Genomic DNA, 23,431 nt, shown 5'->3' with positions numbered 1-23,431 from the left:
GGTAGCATAAGATGAAACATTCTTGCGATTCCCAGAAAAGTGAAACATTTAAGAAACAAAGAGTACTGGGGAAAAACTTTCATTGAAGAGTAAGAAAAACAACTAATATAAAACAAACTATTATAAAATAAAAATGTTTTAATTCTTTATTAAGCGAATCTAAAAAGATCTTTTCGAAAGGATTGAACAAGCAGATCTTCTGGAAATTGTAATTATTAACATGAAACATACAGCTTTTATTGTTTAATTTTTCCCAGTACACCAAAAAATGTGTTTCACTCAATTTTCGGCAAAGAGCATGAATGAAACACAATTAGCTTGTTTTCCTTTTCCTCTTTTTTTGTACACACGAATTGAGGTTAAGTGTTTTGCAATAAATCAGCAAAGTTAATTACGGTGGGGATTAAAAGTAAATTATTTTGCTGCAAAACCTGCGTGACAAGTTCCTCATTTCATTCATCAGTATTACAAATTGATTGTTGTTTCAATTTAAACTTCAATGACTTTCCCGGAGAAAGTCTTCTAATCTCTGTGATCCTTTTTAACTCCTCTTTGGGGTTTTCCGGGAAGGAATTCCGGGAATTTCTCTGTGAGCCTTGTGTGCAACGAAGAAAAAAAACAGCTAAAAAGAACCTCACCCATCAATTAGTGAGATAAATATTGTATCCAAAGCTTTGGGATTAAGGAGAAATTATCAGCAGTGAGCGATAAGAGGGCAGTCATGACACACTCCAAGGGATTCAGAGATGTCTTCAGCTACAATTCCTGGGTTCATGCGGTCTCCGGGGCATCGGTGAGTGTTTCTTCCTCATAAATACATTCATTAGGCCACACTGGCAGTGGATTCCATGCAAATTCATGCTAATCCCGAAATTTTTGTTTTTTTTTTTTCAGGGAGCCGTCGTGGCTATGTCTGCATTCTATCCCCTCGACACGGTCAGATCGAGGCTACAGTGTGAGTTGAAGAAAAAAAAAGAACAAAAAGAAATTCATTAAGATATGCAAAATCTCGGGGCATTTAAACTGCTCTAATGCATGGATTTCTCGATAAGGCAGCTTTATCGGAAAATCAATTCTTTTTTTCATTTCGCTTTGCTTTTGCAGTGGAAGATCCTGAGAAACGGAAGAATATGAGTACGTGGGATGTTTTGCGGCAGCTGGTGACTGAAGAGGGTTTCAGTACACTCTATCGTGGCATTGTGCCCGTCCTTGAGAGCCTCTGTATCTCCAATTTTGTCTACTTCTACACATTCCACAGCCTCAAAGCCCTCAAAACAACACATCGTGGTCAGAATGCCCTGAAGGATCTCATTTTGGGCTCTGTGGCGGGGATTGTGAATGTCCTCACCACAACACCATGCTGGGTGGTGAATACGAGGCTCAAGATGAAGGGAATTAAGGGATCTGGAGCCACCACTAATGCCCCCTATGGGAATCTCTTCGAGGGATTGCACTATGTGGCCCAGACAGAGGGAATTGCTGGCCTCTGGGCCGGCACAATCCCATCCCTTGTGTTGGTCATTAATCCAGCACTGCAATTTATGGTGTACGAAGCACTCAAGAGGCGCCTCCTGAAGGTCTATGGGGAACTCCCGTCCGCCGGGTACTTTGCCATTGGTGCCGTAGCTAAGGCATTCGCCACAGTGCTCACGTACCCGTTGCAATTGGTGCAAACGAAACTCCGTCATGGGGATCGCAATGCCAATCTACCCCCGGATGCCGGGACCATTGAGATGCTCCTGTATTTGCTCAAGAAGCACGGAGCAGCTGGATTATTCCGTGGATTGGAAGCAAAACTCCTCCAGACAGTCCTCACAGCAGCTCTCATGTTCACAGCATACGAGAAAATTGCCAAATTCGTCACTTCGCTCCTTGTTCGTCAGATCCCCGTTAAGTAGGACGTTCTGGACAGAACAAACCACACCAGGGGCTGTATTCTCTAAGAGTGAAAATTTCCCATGATAAACTCCCGAAGACTTTTGTAAAGAAAACTTCACGTGAGCATGATCCTCTAAGAAAAAAATGCATCCGTGATAAACTCCCGTGAGATTTTCCCGGTTTTCACGTTTCTTTTAAAGCGCTAAAGCCTTCAAAGCATGAATTATCTAAAAGTGAAAAACTCCCGTGATAAACTCCTGAAGGCTTTAGCGCTTTTAAAGAAACGTGAAAACCGGGAAAATCTTACGGAAGTTTATCACGGATGCATTATTTTTCTTAGGGAATCATCTCACGTGAAATTTTCCTCACTTTTTCCTGCAAAATGCCTTTGGAAGTTTATCACGGGAGTTTTTCACTCGTAGAGAACTCATACCCAGGACATTTCTTCTGTGACTAATTTCCTTTTTTTTCTTTTTAATTTAGTTCAAATTCACGCCATAGGCCTTTTTATTTATTAATAATTATCCTTATTTTCTTTTAGAAAGAAAAACCAAAGAAGAGTTTTGTGAAAACTCTTTCCCCCCAGTTTTCCCCACGTGTCGGTGATTTTATTTTTTTTAGGAACAAATTATTAATTTTTTTTTGGTGATTTAGTGATATTTTAGATGTCCTCATTGTCCTTTTGCAAAATGCATTTTTTTTTGCATAAAGCATCCATGACAAATTGTTAATAAAATTTGCGATTAAATGGATTGGAAATAAAAAAAAATCTTTTTAGTTTTAATTTATTTTTCCTCTCCCGTGTGCGAAGGAGGGAAGATTCAATGGAGCACACACCTCAACACCTCACAGCGGCGCGTCCCAGTGGAAAATTGCGGCATGGCTTGAGGGAAGGAGGTAGGGAGGATTTTGTGTTGTGAAAAGCAATTGGGGATGTGTGTGCAGTTTTCCACGCTGCAGGAGGGACTTTTCCCATGTGGGGATGTGGGGGCAGAGGATGGGAAGTGTGGGGTGAACATCCCCATATATCTAACATTTCACCGTGGATATTCACTCTCAAAATCGATACGGACATGAGCAGAGAGCTGGATTTTCTCATGGTTTTTCACCTAAAAGGGGCTCATCAATTTGCCTATTCTCGTACAATTTTCTTATCGTTCTTTTAAATGATTTTTCCGGGTCATTTTTTTTATCAAAATCAGACGCTTAATTGATTATTTATTAAAAATTAATCAAGAATTAAAATAAATTATTGATTATTTAGCAGTTTTAGCATCAAGAAATGCATAAGAAATTGATTAAAATATTTATTTCCAAAGATCCTAAAATTTATTCAAATCGGTTAAATAAATCTATCAATTTTGGACCGAGTTTGACAATTTTAATAAAGAAATCGTTAGTAAAATGTTTTTTATTGACTTTTCTTTTAATCCTTTTAATCAAATAAACATCTTAACAAAAATCTCTATCTTCTTAGGATCTTTGAAGAGATTTTTTTTTATTTATTTGAATATAATAGAAAATCTTGAATTTCTAAAACTTAAAAAAAAATAAAAGGCAAATTATTTGCAAATTAGAATTCCTTAACAATGATTTATTTATTACAATCTGACGTCCCATTAATCTCCTATTCTACACGAGTAATAATTTAGATAAATTATTGATAATTTTAAAGTTTAAACCTCTGAAACGTAAGATTCACTAATTAAAAAAAAAACAAATCTTTTTAAAAATATCTCGTCTTATTAAAATTATCCAAATCGGTTAACAAAATGTCCCAAACTCTACACTAATTTTAACGATTTTAGTAAAGAGATTATTTGGTAAAAAAAAAGTTAATTCATGAATATAGTAAAAATAAATAAAAATTCCTGATCTTGCTCCTGATCCTGACAAGTAATCATTTTATAAAAATCGATCCCCAAATTGGGAGATTTATTAAACTGATTTAGATAATTTCCAGATTTAGAAGTTTTATAGATCAATGAGTTAAATTTTATAAATAAAATGAATTTTGTATAAATCTCGTTGATGAAAACAGACTTCTTACTAAGCAATGTCCTTCCGGGAGTGTTAAAAATCAGGATTGATCCTCAGATTCTTTACTCATTCTCCCAGAAGGAAAAAACAAACCTATTTACCACAATCTCCTTAAAAAAATTAATCCTTTTCATATCCTTTCAAATAATTAGCCAATGTATCTCTTTAACCCTTTAACGTCCAACGTGAAACATAAAAACATTGAAACATGCGCTCTTTTATTGCGATTTTTATTCTATGAATTTTTTTAGAGGACTTTACTCACTCAGAAAATCTTCTTTGACCCCTTATGCGTGAATTTGATGCATTTGTAACATGGAAAAACAATTACATTCATAAATAATTGAAAAAATAAAATGTTTCACGTTTGGGTCAGCGTATGACCCAAAAAACCTTAAAGGGTTAAAGCCATAGGAATGTTATACGTATAAATTCTCATGGAATGCCCAGCCCCTTTGGGATTTTCTCTGCATGGCGGAACGCCAGAGAAAACTCTCTGTGTGATGAAGTTCGCGGTGTGCAGGAAAAAAGGTTGTTGCGTGAAAATTGGCGCCTCTTCGGCAGCACACATATACTCCTTTTGGAGGAACATTCGTGAATCCCCTGACCAGGAAAGGAACTTCCCAATACGCATCACTTGAATTTGTAACTTTTCCTTTAATCAATTTTCCATCATCACCTGAGTTTTTTCATCATCATCTCTCCATGCGCGCCAGCAAAGTGCTTTTTAATAACGACAAATTACAAACCACCGAATTTTTGTGAAGCTCCCCCCCAGAGTTTGGGGGTATATTTCTGTGAGACTTTTTGGAGGGAAAGAAAAACGAGATTTTCATTGACACCCCGCGAAGCATTTGAGAAGGAAAAGAAAAGTGTTTGACTGACCTATTGGCCTACAAAAGACGACGACAAGTGTGTAAAGGATGCGCATTATAGAAGAGGCAACAACAAAGTGCTAAAGCAGAGCACTTCACAGCGGGACCAAAAGGAAACAAATTTGTGTGGCCAGGAGGGCAGGGGAAGAAGCTCCAGGAGATGGATTTCTGTGCCGATGGACGAATGGCCGATTTATGCCTCCATGGGCCATGTTGTGTCATCTTCATGATCCTTGGAGCAATTCAAATTACATCCGGAATCTACTACTACCTCACCATTCCCGTGTTCAAGCTCATCTTCAACATCACCATTGGGTGCTCTGTGGTTGTCATTGGGATCTGCGGGGTGATTGTCGTGTGCATTTGCACATCATCAACGAGGAAATACGAAATTCTCCTCTATTGCTCCACATCAATCATCTTTCTCAACACCGTTAATCTCATCTTGCTGGAATTTGGCCAAATTCGCGATGTTTTCCACGAGCCCACCCGTACGGGGGCGACACAGCGACCGCAGGATCCACATTTTGAATTTATCCCCTCCGAGGGTGGACGTCTCATCACATCAGTTACGGCCATTGTGTCCGTCCTCGTGGCCTTCCTCGAGTCCCAAATCACCTTCTGCTGCCTCAATCGTGTGCATCAAGCGCAGCAGAAAGCTCTCGCTGAATCCTACCGGAAGCGACGTGTGGAACGTGGTTCAGACCAGGAGTACGTGCTGGATAAACGAACGGATGAGCCAACGCCGGGAAATTCCCACAACAGTGCTGGTGCTACGAAGAAACCCAACGACAGCACAAAGATTGAAGTTTACGCACAATCGTGGGTCTTTGAGGAATCCCACGCTGTCACCACGGGCATGCCACCTGATTCCCCAGCGTCAATCTCCTCACCCGAAAATTCCACCCGAAAGCAACACGTCAAAACCCATCCACGGCGACATCGTCGCACCAAGAGTGGTAGCTCACAGATGGTTAGTTTTTCACGCGCCACAACACCCATTCCCCCCTCCACGCCCGTTCCACCAGACCACGAGCGCCCACAGCAGCAGAATCATTCACGCCAGAATAGTGATTTCCTCGCCGTGACACCCCGTCGGGAGGCACGTAGCCCCAATCGACCACCCAAAATGGGATTCAATGATTTCGATTCCGTGATGAAGCTCAAAAGTAAAATTGCCAACACAGCCCAAGCGGATGCATCGTACGCCACACTCATGGCTGAACTGGAGCGTTCCCTCAGCGGTAAACAGGTGCGCTCACCGGCCCATTCTTCGGATGACAGTGTGGCCACCCTGACGGATCATCCACCCTCAAATTCATCCAAAGAAGAATTCAGCCGGGAACTCGAGGCAGCTCTGCAGCTAATTCAGGATCTCGAAACCCCCTCGGAGTGCCCACCAACGGCCACAACATTCGGCTACGGTGAGCTCAATCGCGCTGGTAGCGATAAAACCCTCAGTGCTGTCTCCCTTACAGACTTTACCTCCCCGGATGCAGCTCCCTCCGCTGCATTTCCCAGTAATTCTTAAAGAACAAAACCAAATCCTCCGTCTATGAATTTCCTCCATATTGCTTTAGCTCCTATCACATTATTATAAAAAATATCGCTTAAAAGGGCATTTATCTGGTGATTTTCAACCCTAATTTTTAAGGAAAGTTTAAATAAAACATTTATAGGGAAGATTGGGGCTATAAAAGGCAAGCTATATGTTAAAATAAAGCTTAAAATATCATTCAGCTTTTAGCGAGATTGAGGAATATCTAATTTTTATGGGAAATTTTGCGCCCAAGAACTTTCTAACACTTACAGGACGAAACTGGTAATCGCTGCCAATTCGACTTTTTTTATTAATTGACACACTGTAAAAAAAATCTATCTAACTTATCGTGAGAAATTCTACATCTTTGTGCAGGGAACTTCAACTAATTCAAATTCATTGAAGGAAAATTTAGAAAAACAATTTCTTTTTGAGACAAAATTAAGGGCAAAGTTTGTGGTTAGTTTTTTGTCTTCAAAGTAACTTATATTAAATATATTATTTAGAGTCTTTAGAGCTTTTCGTACAGACTTATCTAGCTTTCTAACGGCCCCAAATTTATCCAAATCGAACAATTTTTACGTCTTTTCGAAGGAAAAAATTGAGAAAAAAGTCCATCTTGAAAAAAAAACGGGACAAAATGCAAAAAAGCATTAATTTTCTTATTAACTGTTAATTTATGTTACTTTTCATTAAAAAATTATACAAGAAAGTTAGAAATATTTATCTTTTTCAATAAATTAGTTAAATTTTTCTTTTGAATTTTCCTTCAGAATTGTAGTAACTAAATGGAGGCGCCTGGTGGACAGAAACCCTTAAATTATGAGTAATTGAAAAAGTTCTAACGCTTCTAATGATTGAAATGTTTTAAATAATTTAACCCACAAATCCGAATTTCTCAGAACATTTTACTAGAATGTTCTCAAACTTTTATAATTTACCTTAAAAATGTTCCAAATTCCTTTCAAAAGTTTTTTAAGATTCAATTCCAATTAACTGCGTATAAATCATTGTTAGAAGATAGAGAAGATCAAAAGATTTAACAAAAAAAAACATTCTTTAATCATTTAAAATTGCCAGTTAAATGCCCTTTGCTAGTCACTGACCGGGAAAAGAAAATAAAGAGCTCAAACACAGGGAAAACCAGGAAAACAGAAGACCGATCTTTATCACCTTTAAATGCTCAATGAATCCCATATTATAGGATTTTTCCTTCAATTTGGCTAAAACAAAAATTTTATAAGAGAAATTAATTGGAAATTCAGCCAAAAATTTCACACAAAAAAATCTACCTCAATGTAAGAAAAACTTCTTTTTTTTTGCTTATAAAACTCTCCAATAAATCAAAGGTCAGTGACTTTTGCGAAGAATAAGGGGATGATGTGTGGACCCCTAAAGAACTCCAAAAAAAAGCAAAAATTAAAACTCCTCTTCCACAAAACTTAGAATGAAAAGCAAGAAAATGTCTTTTAGAAAAATGTTGTAAATCGAATTATTTAAAACAAAAAAACAAATATCACGAAAAGAAAAAAAATCATATACATATTAATGAAGAAAGAAAAATGCGATGAAAAAGAAATATAAATCTGTGGTACGAATAGCAGAGAGATTCTATATAGAATTGTTGAATAATATATATATTGCTCGTCATTGTTTCAATGAAAGAAAGAAAGAAAGAATTTCTCCCATTCTTTTGGTGGAACTTTTATCCATAATAACATATTGATTCGTAATGTATAGAGAGATTATATTAAAACTAAATATATATAAATAATAAATTATATCATTAAAATTAAATGTAAGTGTCCGGAATATCGTGTCAATTGCGCTTCATTATGAAACATATTTAAAAAAAAAAACAAAAACATTTTTTCTTTCTTTATCTCTCGATGTTAATCATCATGGTGTGTTAAAAAAAAACATGAAGAATAAGAAGAAGGAACATTTTATTCTGTACACGTGTTAAAGAGGACAGAGGCTCTGTTTTTAGGTGAATGCCATTCTTCTCTCTTTGTGTGTCTACACATACTCTCCACTGCACCATACCATCCAAACGTGAAGTGCAGTCAATACACAATGAAAATAAAGAAAAGAGATTGTGTAGAAAGACAAAAGAGACGTTTAATATTGTCGAGCGAAGAGTCAATAAAGAACGTTCTAAGAGAGAAAAAACATCGCATGCATTTTCAATTTAAAATTCCATTCTTTTGCCTTATCTTCGCCCCAAGATCTCTATGTGAGGAATTTCTGCAGTCTTACAGTTGTTTTCTTGAACTTCAACAAGATTGTTCTTTTGCTTAATATCTTCTGAGAGAGACCTTTAGCAAATTAATGAATTTATAATAACAGATAAGAGGAAAATTTAAGGGTAGTTTCCTTATTTTTGTATAGAATTTTTGGATTTTATGGAGCTTTTCTTCTTCAATTTTCGTTTAATTTTAGCTTATTTCAGCTTCTTGAGAGAATTAATAGCGAATTTATCAAAATCGGATCGGTTTTGGATTGTATTTTAAGACGAATAAAATATTTTTTGATTTGTTTATGAAAATGGTTTTCAAATACGAAACATTTGACCGGTTTTAATAAATCTTTATTTAATAGAAATAGGATAAAAGAAGCTTTTAAAATAAGAAAGATTTATCAAAACCGAATGAAAATTTCTTGGAAAAAATCAACAAAAATTGTAGTTCTTATTAGTTCTAAAAAGAGGCTAAAGGTCCTATTACTTTTTTTATGTAACTGTAGCTGAAAACACTGCAAAGATTTAAAATTTTTAACCTAATTGCACAAACGATCGATTTTCCTTTGCAAAAATGTTTCAAAATAACAAAAAAAGTAACCAAAAAAACAGACTTGTGACGTCATTGTTAGCGTTTTGGGACAAATCTTTGCTAGTTTTTATCAGATACTCGCAATGAAACGAATTTTTGGCGATTTCTTAAATCCTTTTTGATTTTCTACAACATTTCGCGTGTTCTAAGTATATTTTTTGGTTTCCTAGAAGAAGGTCATGATTCATACTGAAACGAATAAACTCCTTTCCTCAAAATCTAGTTTCAAATAAACCAGAAAAATGAATTTTTAATCAATATGAAATTGTGCGAAAGAACTTCGAAAATTCTTTCTTTAACCGAATTCGTTTAATCTGTGTAAACATAAAAACGTTTTTAAGTCATTTTTATGCAAATTTGAGGAAATTTAAATTGAAAAAAAAATCAATTAACTAACCAAAATCAAAAATAAATTTTTTTTTATTCTTGTTGAGAAATTTAACTAAATCTGCTCAACTAAAAGAATCTCAACCGAAAAGGACCCTAATAAGGATTATCCTAAATCATATTTCTCCTATAAATCTTTTATAAATCCTTCACAACTCACATGTGGTGACAAATTAATTCCATCATCGAAAGAGTCTTAATTGAAAGTTTCTGCGGAAAACTTTTGCAATAAACTCCAGCCATTCCGGCTCTTCTTTGATGAATTCTTCTCTGCAATGTCCTCGACATTTTTTTCTTTGAACGACCGACCTTTTAGAATCACATCGAGTTGAGGGGAATGAGAAAAATATTCGCAAAAGGTTTTATGGTGATTCCATATAAACTACCGACATTTTTTAGGATTCCATTCAACATATATTTACACAGAATATCTCGTCCACAGTTTTGTTCTTAGAAAAACTTTCCTTTTTTTTGTTTCTTATCACTTAATATCGGTTAATTCTGTTATTTACTTATTCACTATTTTTTGTATCTTTTTTTCTTCATCATCATTTTCTTTTTTTTTAAGTTACGGCGTGTAGATTGTTTGCATGAGAAGCCTATTTTCTTTTATTAATAGAGGACATGAAAACCATGGAATCTCTCAGTGCTAATTGTCTCTTTTTTTTAATCTCCTGGCAAAATACTTTTTTCTTAATTTTTTTTTACTTTTTTTTTACTCTGTGAACTCGCTGAACTCCACTTTGGAGGAACTTTTTTCTTGCTCTATATTTTAAATATTTTAATTTTATTATCCTTTTTTTTGCATAAAACTCGGAAAGAACAGCAGAAACGTACAAGCTTTTGCTGATTTTTCATCTTGGCTAAATCTTAATAATTTCATTAATTTTTTTTTTTACATTTAACATCAGCGGTTTGCGGTGAAAAAACATGGAGATTTAGTTAGGGGCTCATTATTGGATTCTGTCGCACTATCTAAACAAACAAAAAAATTATTTTCAATAAACTTCCTTCTACTTTGTTTTCCATCTACATTCAACTTGTTCTCTCCTCATGCAACATACATCTTGCATAACATTCCCATTGATTTGTTCACATCCCTTTTTCTTTCTCACTTGTTTTAAATAAGAATATTATTTTTAAAGTTTTGTTTTTTTTTTACAGTTAATATTGTAAATTCGAAAAGTGCTCAACACATCTCTTCATCAAACTTTTGCTTTTTTTCTTTGTCGACTCTCTCGTTTGAATATTTAAATTTTTTTTTTTTATTTTATTTTACTTTATGTGATTTTTCTCTTATCATTGTGATTGGAGCGCATAGTAAGGTAATTCCGAATTAATTTTGCACCTTTTCACTGGCTCACTACGTGGCGCTAGTGTCGGAGAGAATGTCTAATTTAATGATTTTTTTAGGCATTTTAAAATTTTATTTATTTTTTATTTTAATAGAGAAGAAACTTCTGATTTGTCATTTATAACGAATTTTCCTAGACCAAATTAATTTTTATTCCGTGTCCGGTTGTGAATTTTTTGGACTTTAGTTTGTCATTCAACAATGGAAAAAGACATCTTTTGCATCAAATATTTGTTTTTTTTTGTAATTTCGTTGCCTTTAGATCGTTTTAGAAGTTTTTTCTGTTCCAGGAGATTCAATAAAAATTCCCGGAAAAGGGAATTGTGGAAAATTGGGATTATTTTTGATTAACATTTTATTTCCAATTATCTCAATCATCGGAAAATGAAAATATATAGAGAATCTCTTCTAGGATAACACTGTTTGAGGGTAAAAGAAGAGGTTCTGAGATCTGGAAACTTACTCTTTTTTTTCTGACTATCTTAACCCTTTCGCATCTGTTCGATCGAACGCTGATTCAAACGTGAAACATTGTTTCATTATTGAATTTAAATTAATTCTTTTTGGTTTTCTAATTCAAAAATGTTTTAGGCTTACTAGAAGATTACATTTTTACTGAGAAATCACTTTTTATAACAATTAAAGAATAAAATATTGCAATAAAAGTCAGAATGTTTTATTGTTTCATGTGGATTTTTTATTTTAACTCTTTTGCGTCCACATGAAACATAGAAACATTGAAACATGCGCTTATTTTATCACGATATTTATTCTGTGGATGCTCTTCGAGCACATTTCTTAGTCAGAGCGTTTTCTTTGATCTCTTCTGTGTGAATTTCATGCATTTCTAACTTGAAAATATCATTAAATTTTTAAAAATTTAAGAAAATAAAATGTTTCATGTTAGGATCTACGTATGAACAAAAAAAAACGCGAAATTTTCCATACGATCACGATTTTTAAATGGAACAGAAATTAACTATAAAATCTGTTAGGTGAAAGAACTCAGGAACTACCAATCTAAATACAAATTTAATGTCGTAAAGATTAATGTTTCAACGTTTCTATGTTTCATTCTGCACGCGAAAGAGTTAAAATTTCAATCCTTCAAATGTTCCAACAAACAATTACTTAATTTTGCAGTTTGATCTTGAAGGCTTCTCTTGAAGAAACAAATAAAAACAATTTTTTTTGAAATCTCCTCATTTACCACTAGCGCCATTTCATTGCATACGGCGGAGAAGGCAAATTAATCTTTCAGCCCTTACTATACACTCTAAAAGACAATGGTGCTACTTAATAATTGAACTCACTGCGCCTCAAAAATTCATAGTGTTTCTGTGATAAACGTGTTTTGTGGATTTTTCTTCACTCTTCAAGCTCCCTTGTGGAAAAAATGTGTATCTTTTCATACATTCAACACACCCCCAAACCATTGAAGAAAAAAAAATGTTGTTACTCATAGCCACCCAGAGATTTAATTAAATATTTACTTTCTCATTCACACTATCTCATGCTCATCGTTCATTTTCCTTCGTTCTTTTTTTTTTTGCTCCTCATTCAACTTCCACATGAATGGAAAAGAAAAATCCTCTCTCTGGGAGTTTATAAAATAGACGAATTTTCTGTTAACACGCTGCTCCTGCCCACTGCAGGGAATTTTCTTTTGCTTCACTTTGTGATCATGATATTTCTTGGAACACATTTTTTTTGGAGAGAGAAAAAAAAGCAAATAAGAGATTACTACGCGTGGGGAGGTACTTAATAAAATCGAGGAAAAGAAACCTCTCTAAGAACTCAAATTTATCTTTTTTTTATGTGTGTGTTGGTGTGCACATTAACTAATTAACTTAGATTTTTTTTTCTTGCTGCTGCTCACTAAAAAAATTTTCTGATTTTTATTATTCAATAATAGCGTAATGTTTTTGCTCACTTTTTCGTCGGTGTCCCTCGCTGAGTGAGCCCCTCGAAGCGCTTAAATGTATAATTAATAAATACCCAATCCTTGAGGATTTCTCCATCCTGTGGATGCGGTGCAGACGCTGCAGAGAAGGAAAGGCAAAAAAGAAATGAATTTCTGGCACAAAAAGTTTTAAAGAAAAATTTGAAAAACTTACGAATTTCGAGGGAAACATCCGGGAAATCGTCGAAATTGGATGTATCGTCGATTGAATGCACTTCAACTGGTATTGCAGCTGGCCTCTCACGGATGTGCTCCCAGTCAACACCACGGAAGAAGGGCACAGATTTTGTCTCTTCAATTCCACGCTGTGAGCCCAGTCTGTGAAGAACACAAAAAAATAAAGAATTTCCCTCAAGAATTCTTTAAGAATTTGCCGAAAAATGTCTCAATTGGAATGAAGAATTTCTAGAGGAAGCTTAATTGCTCCTTTGGGCATTTTAGCTGTGTTTCTTTCAGACACAGCTTTTGTGTACCAAGCAAAATCGAAAGTCGTCAGATCGAGCACAAACTTGGGATGAGCACGAATTAGGGTCCCCACATTCCAAAAAACGTATGCGCCAAAAAAAAATTTTTTCCGCTAAATTGCGAGAGAACGGTAATAAATAGACTTGCGGTAAACGGCAAAGTTTAAATATCGACCGGAAGACATCCGATTATGAGGTCAAATCCACCCCCCCACCCCCCGTCCGCCATTTTGAATAACCTCAAAATTTTGTTTTGTCTATATCTCAGCCTATATTATAGCTAGAGGTCTAAAATTTTGATATGTTGTAGGGACCATCAAGAGCTTTCCAACGATGCCTCATTTTCGAAAATCGGTCAAGCCGTTTAGTCAATATGGCCGCCACAATTTTTCATCGAAAATCGAACATAACTCGAAAACGGCTTAACCGATTTTTATCAACCCGGAGTGAAATGAAAGCATTCAACAAATTCTTTCTAGAACATGGGAAGTTTCAAAAGTGACCGCTAGGGGGCCAAAAATTAAAACAAAATTTTCGATGAGTTTTCGATGAATATCTCGAAAACGCCCTTATCGATTTGCTTCATTTTTTGATATATTATAGCTTACTATAGCATCTATTTATAAAAAAAAAATTAAAAAATGTATGTCGCTATTTTGAAAATATTGAGTTCCAACTTTGGCATATCATATCTCGGGTTCTACAAGTCCGATTTTGATCAACTCAAGCGCAAATGAAAGGTTTCGTGAAACCCTACAAATGTCTAGAACATTGCAACTTCGAGAAATGACCGCGAGAGGCGCTAAAGTCAAAATCAAAATGTTCGAAAATGCCATTATCGATTTACTTCAAATTTTAATATGTTATAGTTGAGGTTAAGACCTTTCCAACGATAGCTCAAAATCGAAAATCTATGGAGCCGTTCCCGAGATATGGCGTTTTGAAGCGTTTTTCGGACTTTGCGCGTATTTAACCTGCTGGCCGCCAAGACCTTGGAGCTTCCTTAGAGCGCCAAGGTGGGGTCGTTGAACGACCCCAAGAAGGAAGTCGATTTTCTCATAAACTATAAAACCGGGAACTGTCGGGTCACTACCTTTAGACTCCTTATATAGTCCTCTTGCCCCTTGCATCACAAATTCGCCACCCGGAAACACGCAGAAGAAGATATTAGGGAAAAACATTTTTCACTCCTTTTTCACACTTTCTTCGTGAGAAATTTGCCACGAAGTTGACCGCAACTGCTATTTTTTTTCACTACTTCCCCACATTCCCCTCACTTCCCGCACCGTGATAAATGGCAATATTTCTCGAATATTCTTTATTGTTTTGCACATTTATATGCTTCTAATTATGTTTTATGTTGTTTATGTTACTTATTCGCGATAATTCTGACACTGAGAAGGTAAAGTGAGAAAGTAAACACAACCCTTCAACCCCCTTCAACCATATGATTTATGATGTGACTAACTTCATTCTGAGAAATTTTCCGCAGCATGGCCGTTACACCAATTTTTGAATTCCCTTCTTCTACATTTTCCTTAATAACTTTTCTTGTGGTGGACGGATTGAGCTGAAATTTTTACACAACCTCCTCAGATAACCAAAGAACTTATTTCCAAAAGATGGGAATGGTATCTTTTATATTTATTAAGTTATAGCACGAAATATAGGGCTGGGGTCGTTCAACGACCCCGCTTGGCGGCCTAGAGGTTAAATTAATTCGCGTTCTAGATTGCTCTCACAAAATTGGTACACTGAAAGAAACACAGCTCTCGTAAGCTTGGTCAGCTTACCAGTACATTTTTCTCTTCATTTTTTGCCACATTTTTGAGCTTCGGTGAGTCTTTTTGGTCAAGGTTTTCATGACAATCAATGCGTTGCGAGAGAGTAAATATTTCGCCATATGCCCGCACCTTATCTCCTCACCACAGAGTCTCTTCAAGAGTCTCCTCATACACACTTTGTGAAAATTTCTCAGCCGTGACCTCATCGTGGTCATCGAACGATTTCATTTCTTCCGGGTTTATCGCAATTTACTTAAAATTTTCACAGAAAATCTGAACTTTTCAAAACTTGATGAATTTCTAAAGGTCAAGGGGCACGAGGGGAGGAAAATTGAATGTAAATTAAAAGAAAATTAAAAGAAAAAACAAACCTTCGGTCAGCTTCACAGCAAAATCGAATTATTGTCTCCTTTGCTTCCTCCGAAATTGGTGTCTCTGGTGGAAAGATGAGCGTTTCACGCCAATTCATGACTTTCCTGTAGGTATCCTGCGGGTTATCCGAACAGAATGGTGGATAGCCCATAAGCATTTCGTACATAATCACCCCGAGTGACCACCAATCGCACGCTGGCCCATAGCCCGTCTGCAGGAACACCTCGGGTGCAATGTAATCGGGTGTCCCCACTGTACTGTACGCCAATGCCCGACGATTCCTCTTCCAACTCTCAGCGCGCCTCTTGGAATCCATGGGACTGGCGCAGGTGCCAATAAAATCGGACGGTTTAGCTTGCGATAGATCCCGATAGAAATCCGTACGATGGGATTTCTTTAGCCCCGTGCACAGCCCAAAGTCCGACAGTTTGAGATGCCCCCGGGCATCAAGGAGCAAATTATCGGGCTTTATGTCACGATGTATGAAACCCAATTTGTGAATTGAATCAATTGCAAGGGCAGTTTCGGCAATATAGAACTGTGTACACTCCTCACTCAATGTATCCTTCTTCATGAGGAGCGTCATCATATCCCCACCCGGTAGGAATTCCATGATGAGGTAGAGATTCACGGGATCCTGGAAGCTGTAGTACATTTTCACCACCCACTGATGATCAGCCTCAACGAGAACATCACGCTCCGCACGCACGTGCGCCACTTGCTCCTTCTCCAACATATCCGCCTTCCGTAGCACCTTCATCGCGTACACATGTCCTGTGTCCTTCTTCTGCACAAGCCGTACCTCACCGAATGCACCGCGCCCAATTACCTGCAATGCGAAAGCAAAATCACGGAAAATAAAATCCCCCGATTAGTCTTTTTGCGGCAAAACAAAAGAATTTATGATAGGAAAATTAATTCTCTTCAATTTCTCAGAAAATTTCACAACGAAAAATCATTTTTTAAGGGAATTAAAAGAATACAACAGAGAAAGAGAAAATCAATGTGACCCAAAAAGCAGTACAACATGACTCACCTTGAGGGCATCAAAGTCCTCAACACCGAGCCTGGAACGTTTTAGCCTGAGGAATTCCGTCTCTTTCTGGGCATGCTGAATGCGCTTCTCCTGCTTTTGCGTTTCCGTGAGGGTGTCATCCTTGAGGGATGCCTCCAACTTAGCCAGGCGCTCCTTCCGCTCCCCGTGCTGCGTGATGAGATTGCTGTAGTAATTCTCCAGCGTCACCTTTGCCTTGGTGGCTTTGTCCAGTGTGTGATCACTGAAGCGAATACTATTTTCAGCTGTTGCCATATTCATCTTTTGCACGAAATCCCCGTTAGTGCCGCGCAATTGATCACTCATCAGCTACCTTTTGCTGCCCCCGACGTCTGGACACCCCAAAATCAGGGGATCTCATTCGCACCACACACACAGGGCCCGTACACCCGCGTCTCCGGAAGGGGCAGTCTATGTGCGACTGTATGTGGTAACTTTCACCCCGCGCTGTGCGACGGAATAATCTGGCGGATGCAGATGGGAAAACACACAAGAAGACCTCAAGGTAACCGACCTATTTTTGCCACTACACACACAAAAAACCTCCACCGTCACCAAAATCCCCCTCCCTGTGATGCTTTTTGCACAAGCTTCCTCACAAGTACTTCCTTCCCTCAGTCCTCTGTGCCACAAAACAGTCCCAGAGGTTTCCTTTTAGGCACGAGGATTTGTCTTTTCTCCTCCGGAGCAGCAGTGCGAGTCTTCCGTGAGACACTTTTTTTGTTCTCCTCAGTAGGAATCGAGCAAATCAACCTCTGTGGGCAATTTTTGCCCCAAAAGCATCTTTTCAGCACAACACGGGGGTAATTTTTCACACACAACCACCTCCACGTACCCTCCGTGACCTTTTTCACGCACAAAAGGCACCGCTGCTGTGAATTTTCGAGGAATTTATGTAATTATTTTTACGTGAAAAAGCAAAAGAAATTTTTTTTACCACTCAGCTGTCAAATCACTAGCGCCACCATGCGGGAAAAATCACCTTTCTTCTTCTTCTTTTCTCTTCATTCTTCTCCCTCGCGCGTTTGACAGGTGAAATTGTAAACAAAAACAGAGAGAAGTTTCTGGAGGAGGATTTTTGTTGCAAAGAAAAGGGAAGGAAGCCATGGAGAGTATTCTGTATCGTCACAATTCAGGTTCAGATGGTGATGAAGATTTCCACGACAGAGGGCTCCTGCAGGATTCCGTGGAGGAGACACAGGTGAAAGATGAACCGAGTGAAAGTAGACCGAAGCACCGAAGATCCGATTCCTTCCTCAGTCACTCTGATAGTGATCCAGCAGATGAGGATTTTGACTCATCCGACATGGCTAATGCGATTGAGAAGAATCTCCTGGGGGAGTTGAATGATGTAAAATTGCCCAAAGTCAGCATAAAGCACGAAGAGGAGGCTGGGAATCGTGTTGAGGATGACATCATTCTCCCAACGGAAGTACAACCCACAGCCGATAGGGATTTGGAGCAGAAGAATCGTGATAGGCAAAAGAGGAAAGAGATGAAGAGCCGGAAAGAGGCGGAGGAGGAGGAGCGTGAGAAAATGCAGGTACTTGTGTCGAATTTCACGGAGGAGCAGCTGGATCGCTATGAGATGTTCCGTCGATCTGCCTTCCCAAAAGCCGCCGTGAAGCGTCTTATGCAAACCATAACGGGTTGTTCGGTGTCACAGAACGTCGTGATTGCTATGTCGGGTATTGCCAAAGTATTCGCCGGGGAGGTTGTTGAGGAAGCTCTGGATGTGATGGAGGCAGCCGGGGAAACGGGAGCTCTTCAGCCAAAGTACATTCGTGAAGCAGTTCGAAGGCTTCGTAGACGTGGGGCTATCCCCTCAGGACGAGCACATAAGCAATTCTTCCGTCTCAACTGACCCCACCAGGCATACGCAGCATAACATCTGCGGTAATCAAACATGGGGAGGAGAAGCACACACGAAAACACAAAAAAAGAAACATCCCGAAAAGGGCAATGACAGCTTATCGTCAAAAGTTTTCTTTTCCCGCTTCTTCCCGCCTTTTGATAAATTCTAACTTCCCCGCACCAGCTACTCAACGGCCAATTCCATGCGACATCCCTGTAGTCCAGGCAATTTACGAAAGAAATATTGTAAAGAACATTCAACTGATAATTTATAAAATTGTAATTATTTTTAATGCAAATTAATCAATCCGATCAATGGATCAATGTTAAATAAACAAGGAAGTTTAGTAAAATTATTATTGTTTATTTATTTGTTTGTTTTTTAAAAGGAAAGAAAAAGGAAAATTGTAGGATCAGGCAAGTCGATGAGATAAGCATATTTTTTTATGTAAGAATCATTATCTCTGTTGGGTTCTTCCTGATGATCATAAAGATCCTAAAAATAAGCTGTTCAAATAGATTTTTCCTTCAGACTGTTTCAGCCCCTTAACTTGAAAAATCCTAAAAGGAGTTTATTCATCAACATATGGATCTTTGTCTTCTTTCAAAAAAAAAAATAAAACAAACACAATTTCATAGAGAAACAAAAATTAAAAAAAAATCACAAGTAAATGCAAAAGCTGGCAATGATTTGCCTAAAATACCAGAAAATGACATCACTATTTTGTTTTTAGACTCTTTAACTGTATGAAACATTCACACAGATGTTTCTCGGATGTTTCATCGGTGAGTTTTTTATGATTCCTGCATTTGAGTGGGTACATGAATTCAACGTAAAACGAAAAATTCTGAAAATGTTCTTCGCATTTTCTAAAGAATCTTTAAGTAAAGATTCTAAAAATCACAATAATTCTGATCGTTCTGAGTCAGGGGGTAGACACAGACTCTATTTCCATAGGAATTCACTGCTCACTCGCTGAGACACCCAGGAAAATGCTTCAATCTGAAAAAATCCACCACCACTGGATAGATAATTTAATATTCTATCGATTGATAGCTTTTGAGGGGTGTCTCACGAAGATTAATGCACTAAAACTGATTTTAAAAATTTTGATGCACTTTTTGGAAATAAAGTGACGTCATTTTCTCCCTTTAATTTCTCTGCAAACCGTCCGCCATTATTTGCTGTGTTCGGGTCAAAAAGGACTTTGTCTACCCCCTGTTCTGATTTAAAATCTGCTCAAATAACATTTCCAGCTATAAATTGTGAAATTACCTTGAAAAATCGTAAAAGGAGTTTATTCATGAACTAAACTAATCAAAAAAGTCACAAAAAGTCTCAGATCTCCTTCGGAGATTTATTTATTTCTTTTAAAATCATAAAGGATTCAGTTCAGAATTTTTTCATAGCCCTTATTGTCCAGAAATTTTTTAAATTTAAATCTATTCAAATCAGCTTTGCTTCAAAGGCATCAAAGCTCCACAAGCTCCACTTAGTTGATAAAGAGTTAAATGAGTATCAACCAATGGACGACGTCCTTTGTGGTTATCAACCAATCAGAGAAGACTTCTGATCATTCTCCTTAATCATTGATATTTTAACAAAAAGATCATGCTGTGTTCATTAAGATAATTTTTTTTTATTTTAGGATCATTTATTTAAAAATTTTTAACGTTAATAACGATGAATTCTATGCTATTTTAAAGATCCTTTATTATTTTTTTGTAATCCTTTCATCATAAAAACGATCCTAAAAAAATTAAGAAAAGCAGTTCAAGAGGGATTAAAGGTCAACGTCCTATTGAGATGATCTTCCACTTCTTCCTATAACTCTAAAAAAAAGTTTAAAAAAAATATATTAATTCACTTAAAAGAAATTCTCTTTTGAATAAATTCTATGATCTCTCCTTTGGTATGGATGTGCTGTGTATTAATGAACGTACAACAACACATGTTGTTGATCGTTAAGAAGGTCAAAACATCCACTCTCGTCTGACTGGAGTGTGACCGAAATATTTTCCCGGGATGTGTGTAGATTTACAAGACGAAGCGGACGAGGGAGATGAAGACAAATTGGTTTGAAGAAATCTCTCGGTTTTTGCTTTTATGCGCTCCCCACAGAGATTGCCACACAGCAGCCAGTCTCAGTTAGCATCTTGGCCAGGCATGAGCTATTTCTAGTAGGGCTCTCTCTCTCCTCCACGCTCATCGGACTCTAAAACACTAAAAAAGAAAGGAGAAGAAGATAAAAGAAAAGCGAGTGCTTCCTTTCATCTATTGTGGGTGCTCTTTGTGTTGATCTGCAACATTATTCTTCCTTTATCGTCGTGTGATTACAGTGTGGCTCATATTGGACGTGATTTGGAGATTATGAGGCGTCGAGTGATTATTCCAGTTTTCATTTTCACATTTTGTGTTCTGGGTAAAAAAAAATAATTTTTCCTCTTTCCCTAATCCACGGAAAAACTCTTTAAGAGTTTTTATCTCCTATCCATTAAAAATTATTTTTTTAAAAGCTCTAACGATTTCCCTTTTAATAGTTTTTAATTCATTTATTACAATTTCTTCTTCCCTTTGTGATTTATTTTCATCCCCACACACACACACACCGACATTGCTCTTTCCGCTCCGGGAGGCAATTTTTCCCAAATGTGCGTGTAAAGTGTGAGAGTGGAAGAGAAGGAAAGAAAAAACAAAGTAAAATGTTGGCTTATCTTCTTCATTAAAAAAAATGCAGCGTTCACCGGCCTCGAGGCGTGTGAATTGGATCAGACGCAGTACGGATGCCGAATTGATAATCGCCAGTGCACTTGCGCCTATGGATGTCGCTCGGAATTCCGCTATTCAACCCGGAAGGAGTGCCAGGATGCTCTCAAGGTGATCCCCAAGTACCCTTTCTTAACTCTTTTATTTGTTTTATTTTTTGATGAGTTTGTGAAGTTAAGCAAAGTTGGGAAAAATGGAAAAAAAAAGAGTTGAAAAAGTTTAAATATTAATGCCCCTGATGAAGGGTTCTTTTAGGATCGAAACGTAAGAAGAAATCGTTGAAAAGATCTCTGGATGAGGCTCAATTCCAAACTGTTTCCACTTTTGACTACTCGTTCTTAAAATTCTTAAAAATTGAAGAATTTTCAAGTTCATCAATTTCTTGACTCTCTTGAGCTTTTCATGTTTTCCGAAGAAAAAAGTTTTATTTAATTTTTTGGGTTTTTGAGCCACTACTGATTGATGTTTCGATTACGTTTATAACCTTCATTAGGTCCTAAAGATTAAAAGAAAAAATTCAGGACTTCAACTGTCTTAACTATTCTAGCTGTTTGTTTTTAATCGTTAAAAAACGGAACAATATCTCGGCACTTATTGGAAGAAGAAAAACTTTTATTTTATCCTTGGATCACTAAGCCAAAGTAAACATTTCTATAGGCGCTTATCGTAATAAGAGAACTTCTTATTTCATCGCCTCTTTACGGTTTAATTCTTTAACCGTTAAGCTCTTCTTTACTCTTTATTTACGTTTAATTTGAAATGATTTTTTTAAGATAAATGTTGCTTGAGTTGTTCGTTCTTATCGAAGCCGAAAGTTAATTTTGAATGAAAGATCAAGAGACGAAAATATGGGGTCAAAATGCAGTAAGAATGCACTTAGGCATCATCCAGAAAAGAGCTTAACTTCACTACTAAATTCAGCTTAGATTTCTCAAAACAGGCTCAAGCTTTCTTAAGTTAGGTCTAAGATTCTTAATCTGGGCTTAAGTTCTTAAGTCAGGCTTTAGTTCCTAGTTAGGTCTTAGTTTTTAGCCTAGCCTCAAGTTTTTCAAATTGGGTTTATGAGCTTAAGATTAAGTTAGGCTAAATTGAGGCTGAATGTTTTTCTGGATAATTACATGAAGACGGTCCAATGCATATTTTGATCGTTTTCGGGCGTCAAAATTCGTAAAAATCTTCTCCAAAAGGTCTTTCATTCCTTATTCAGTCTGATCTTAAAATTTTAAAAACTTGGCCTTAAAATTAAGTTTTTAAGGTCAAGTTTTTTAAAGTTTTGGGATCAGACTGAATAAGGAATGAATGAGTCGAATCGAAGCGATAATTCGTGGCTTTGTTCGTTAATCCGTTAAGCTTAATCCGGTTTAAGTGCCCAACCTATAAAATTAGAATGGAATTTTAACCTTAAGCCTGGCCCAAAAAACAGACTAACGAACAAACCTACTAATTATCGCTCTTCAGCTTCTCTCGGATTGTTCAATCAGCCAATCAAAATGACAAACAGGTGTTCTGTAATTGGCTAATAGATCCGTCCTAAGCTGTAAGACAGCGATCATTTTAACGAAGTTTTGTTTTCACATTCTTGGTTTAGAATGATTTAGATTTAATACGTTTTGCAAGAGCTTCAGATCTTTAATTAAGCCTCATTTAGGGGTCAATTGGGCCTAAATAAAATTGCAAGAATTATGCAAAATCTCCAAAAATCTTCCTTTAAAAAAATTCAATAAAATATTCAACAAAAATGATTTTTTTTCAGGGTCGTGCCGGTGATATTTGCAGCGGTAGCCCCTGCATGAATGGCGGTGCCTGCATCCAAGTATCTCAAATGCCAGGCTACAAGTGTCGCTGCGAAGGCACCGGATTCTGGGGCAATCGATGTCAACTCCCCTGCCCCGACGAATGGCACACCAACTTCCCCTATGAGTGTATTGTAATCTAAGTCAAACCAACTGGGAGTTTAGTTCAGTGTTCTCTCTCATATTATAAATTGATTGTGTGGACTCTGTGTGTCCTCTGACCTCTCTCCCCGCCTCTCTATAGCTTTCTTTGTCCCTCTTCTTCACTCTCTCTCTCCCTCTTTTACTCTTACCAATTCCCCCCATTATTTATGAACAAACAAATTAAGGAAAAAAAAAACTGAAAAGAAATAAAACCTATTGATAAAGTGTCTCGTGTATCTCTTTGTTTTGAAATCTCTTCAGTGAGAGCGCAAAAAAAAAACGAAAATTGACTTAAAAAAATGTTTCTGATAAGAAAACAAAATCCTCCAAT

General features: G+C 37.0%; 7 protein-coding genes across 7 annotated transcripts in view; 4 read left to right on the top strand and 3 right to left on the bottom strand.

The window, feature by feature from the left end:
* The window catches only part of LOC129791558 (trifunctional purine biosynthetic protein adenosine-3), a 1,078,967-nt gene that overhangs the window by 579,236 nt on the left and 476,300 nt on the right, over nt 1-23,431 (bottom strand). The gene's annotated exons all lie outside the window — the stretch shown is intronic.
* LOC129791559 (potassium/sodium hyperpolarization-activated cyclic nucleotide-gated channel 3) overlaps nt 1-23,431 on the bottom strand; it is a 1,048,222-nt gene that overhangs the window by 689,595 nt on the left and 335,196 nt on the right. The window lies entirely within an intron of this gene.
* Nucleotides 334-2,647, top strand: LOC129791617 (peroxisomal membrane protein PMP34). Its single transcript, XM_055829855.1, has 3 exons — nt 334-793; nt 895-955; nt 1,105-2,647. The coding sequence occupies exons 1-3, from the start codon at nt 722-724 to the stop codon at nt 1,896-1,898; spliced, it is 927 nt and encodes a 308-aa protein (XP_055685830.1). The 5' UTR covers nt 334-721; the 3' UTR covers nt 1,899-2,647.
* LOC129791593 (uncharacterized) lies at nt 4,404-6,428 on the top strand. The gene has a single exon (XM_055829821.1). The coding sequence runs from the start codon at nt 4,954-4,956 to the stop codon at nt 6,322-6,324; it is 1,371 nt and encodes a 456-aa protein (XP_055685796.1). The 5' UTR covers nt 4,404-4,953; the 3' UTR covers nt 6,325-6,428.
* LOC129791592 (serine/threonine-protein kinase tricornered) lies at nt 12,694-17,522 on the bottom strand. Its single transcript, XM_055829820.1, has 4 exons — nt 16,525-17,522; nt 15,488-16,317; nt 13,023-13,186; nt 12,694-12,947 (listed from the first exon to the last, which is right to left on the bottom strand). The coding sequence occupies exons 1-4, from the start codon at nt 16,846-16,848 to the stop codon at nt 12,835-12,837; spliced, it is 1,431 nt and encodes a 476-aa protein (XP_055685795.1). The 5' UTR covers nt 16,849-17,522; the 3' UTR covers nt 12,694-12,834.
* LOC129791622 (transcription initiation factor TFIID subunit 11) lies at nt 17,557-18,752 on the top strand. The gene has a single exon (XM_055829861.1). It carries the CDS (start codon nt 17,648-17,650, stop codon nt 18,404-18,406), a length of 759 nt encoding a protein of 252 aa, XP_055685836.1. The 5' UTR covers nt 17,557-17,647; the 3' UTR covers nt 18,407-18,752.
* LOC129791642 (fibropellin-1-like) lies at nt 20,526-23,325 on the top strand. Its single transcript, XM_055829896.1, has 3 exons — nt 20,526-20,819; nt 21,135-21,274; nt 22,917-23,325. The coding sequence occupies exons 1-3, from the start codon at nt 20,768-20,770 to the stop codon at nt 23,097-23,099; spliced, it is 375 nt and encodes a 124-aa protein (XP_055685871.1). The 5' UTR covers nt 20,526-20,767; the 3' UTR covers nt 23,100-23,325.

This window comes from Lutzomyia longipalpis, chromosome 3 (genome assembly GCF_024334085.1).
Source record: "Lutzomyia longipalpis isolate SR_M1_2022 chromosome 3, ASM2433408v1".
Lineage (NCBI taxonomy): Eukaryota > Metazoa > Arthropoda > Insecta > Diptera > Psychodidae > Lutzomyia > Lutzomyia longipalpis.
This window is presented reverse-complemented; position numbering and strand designations above follow the sequence as displayed.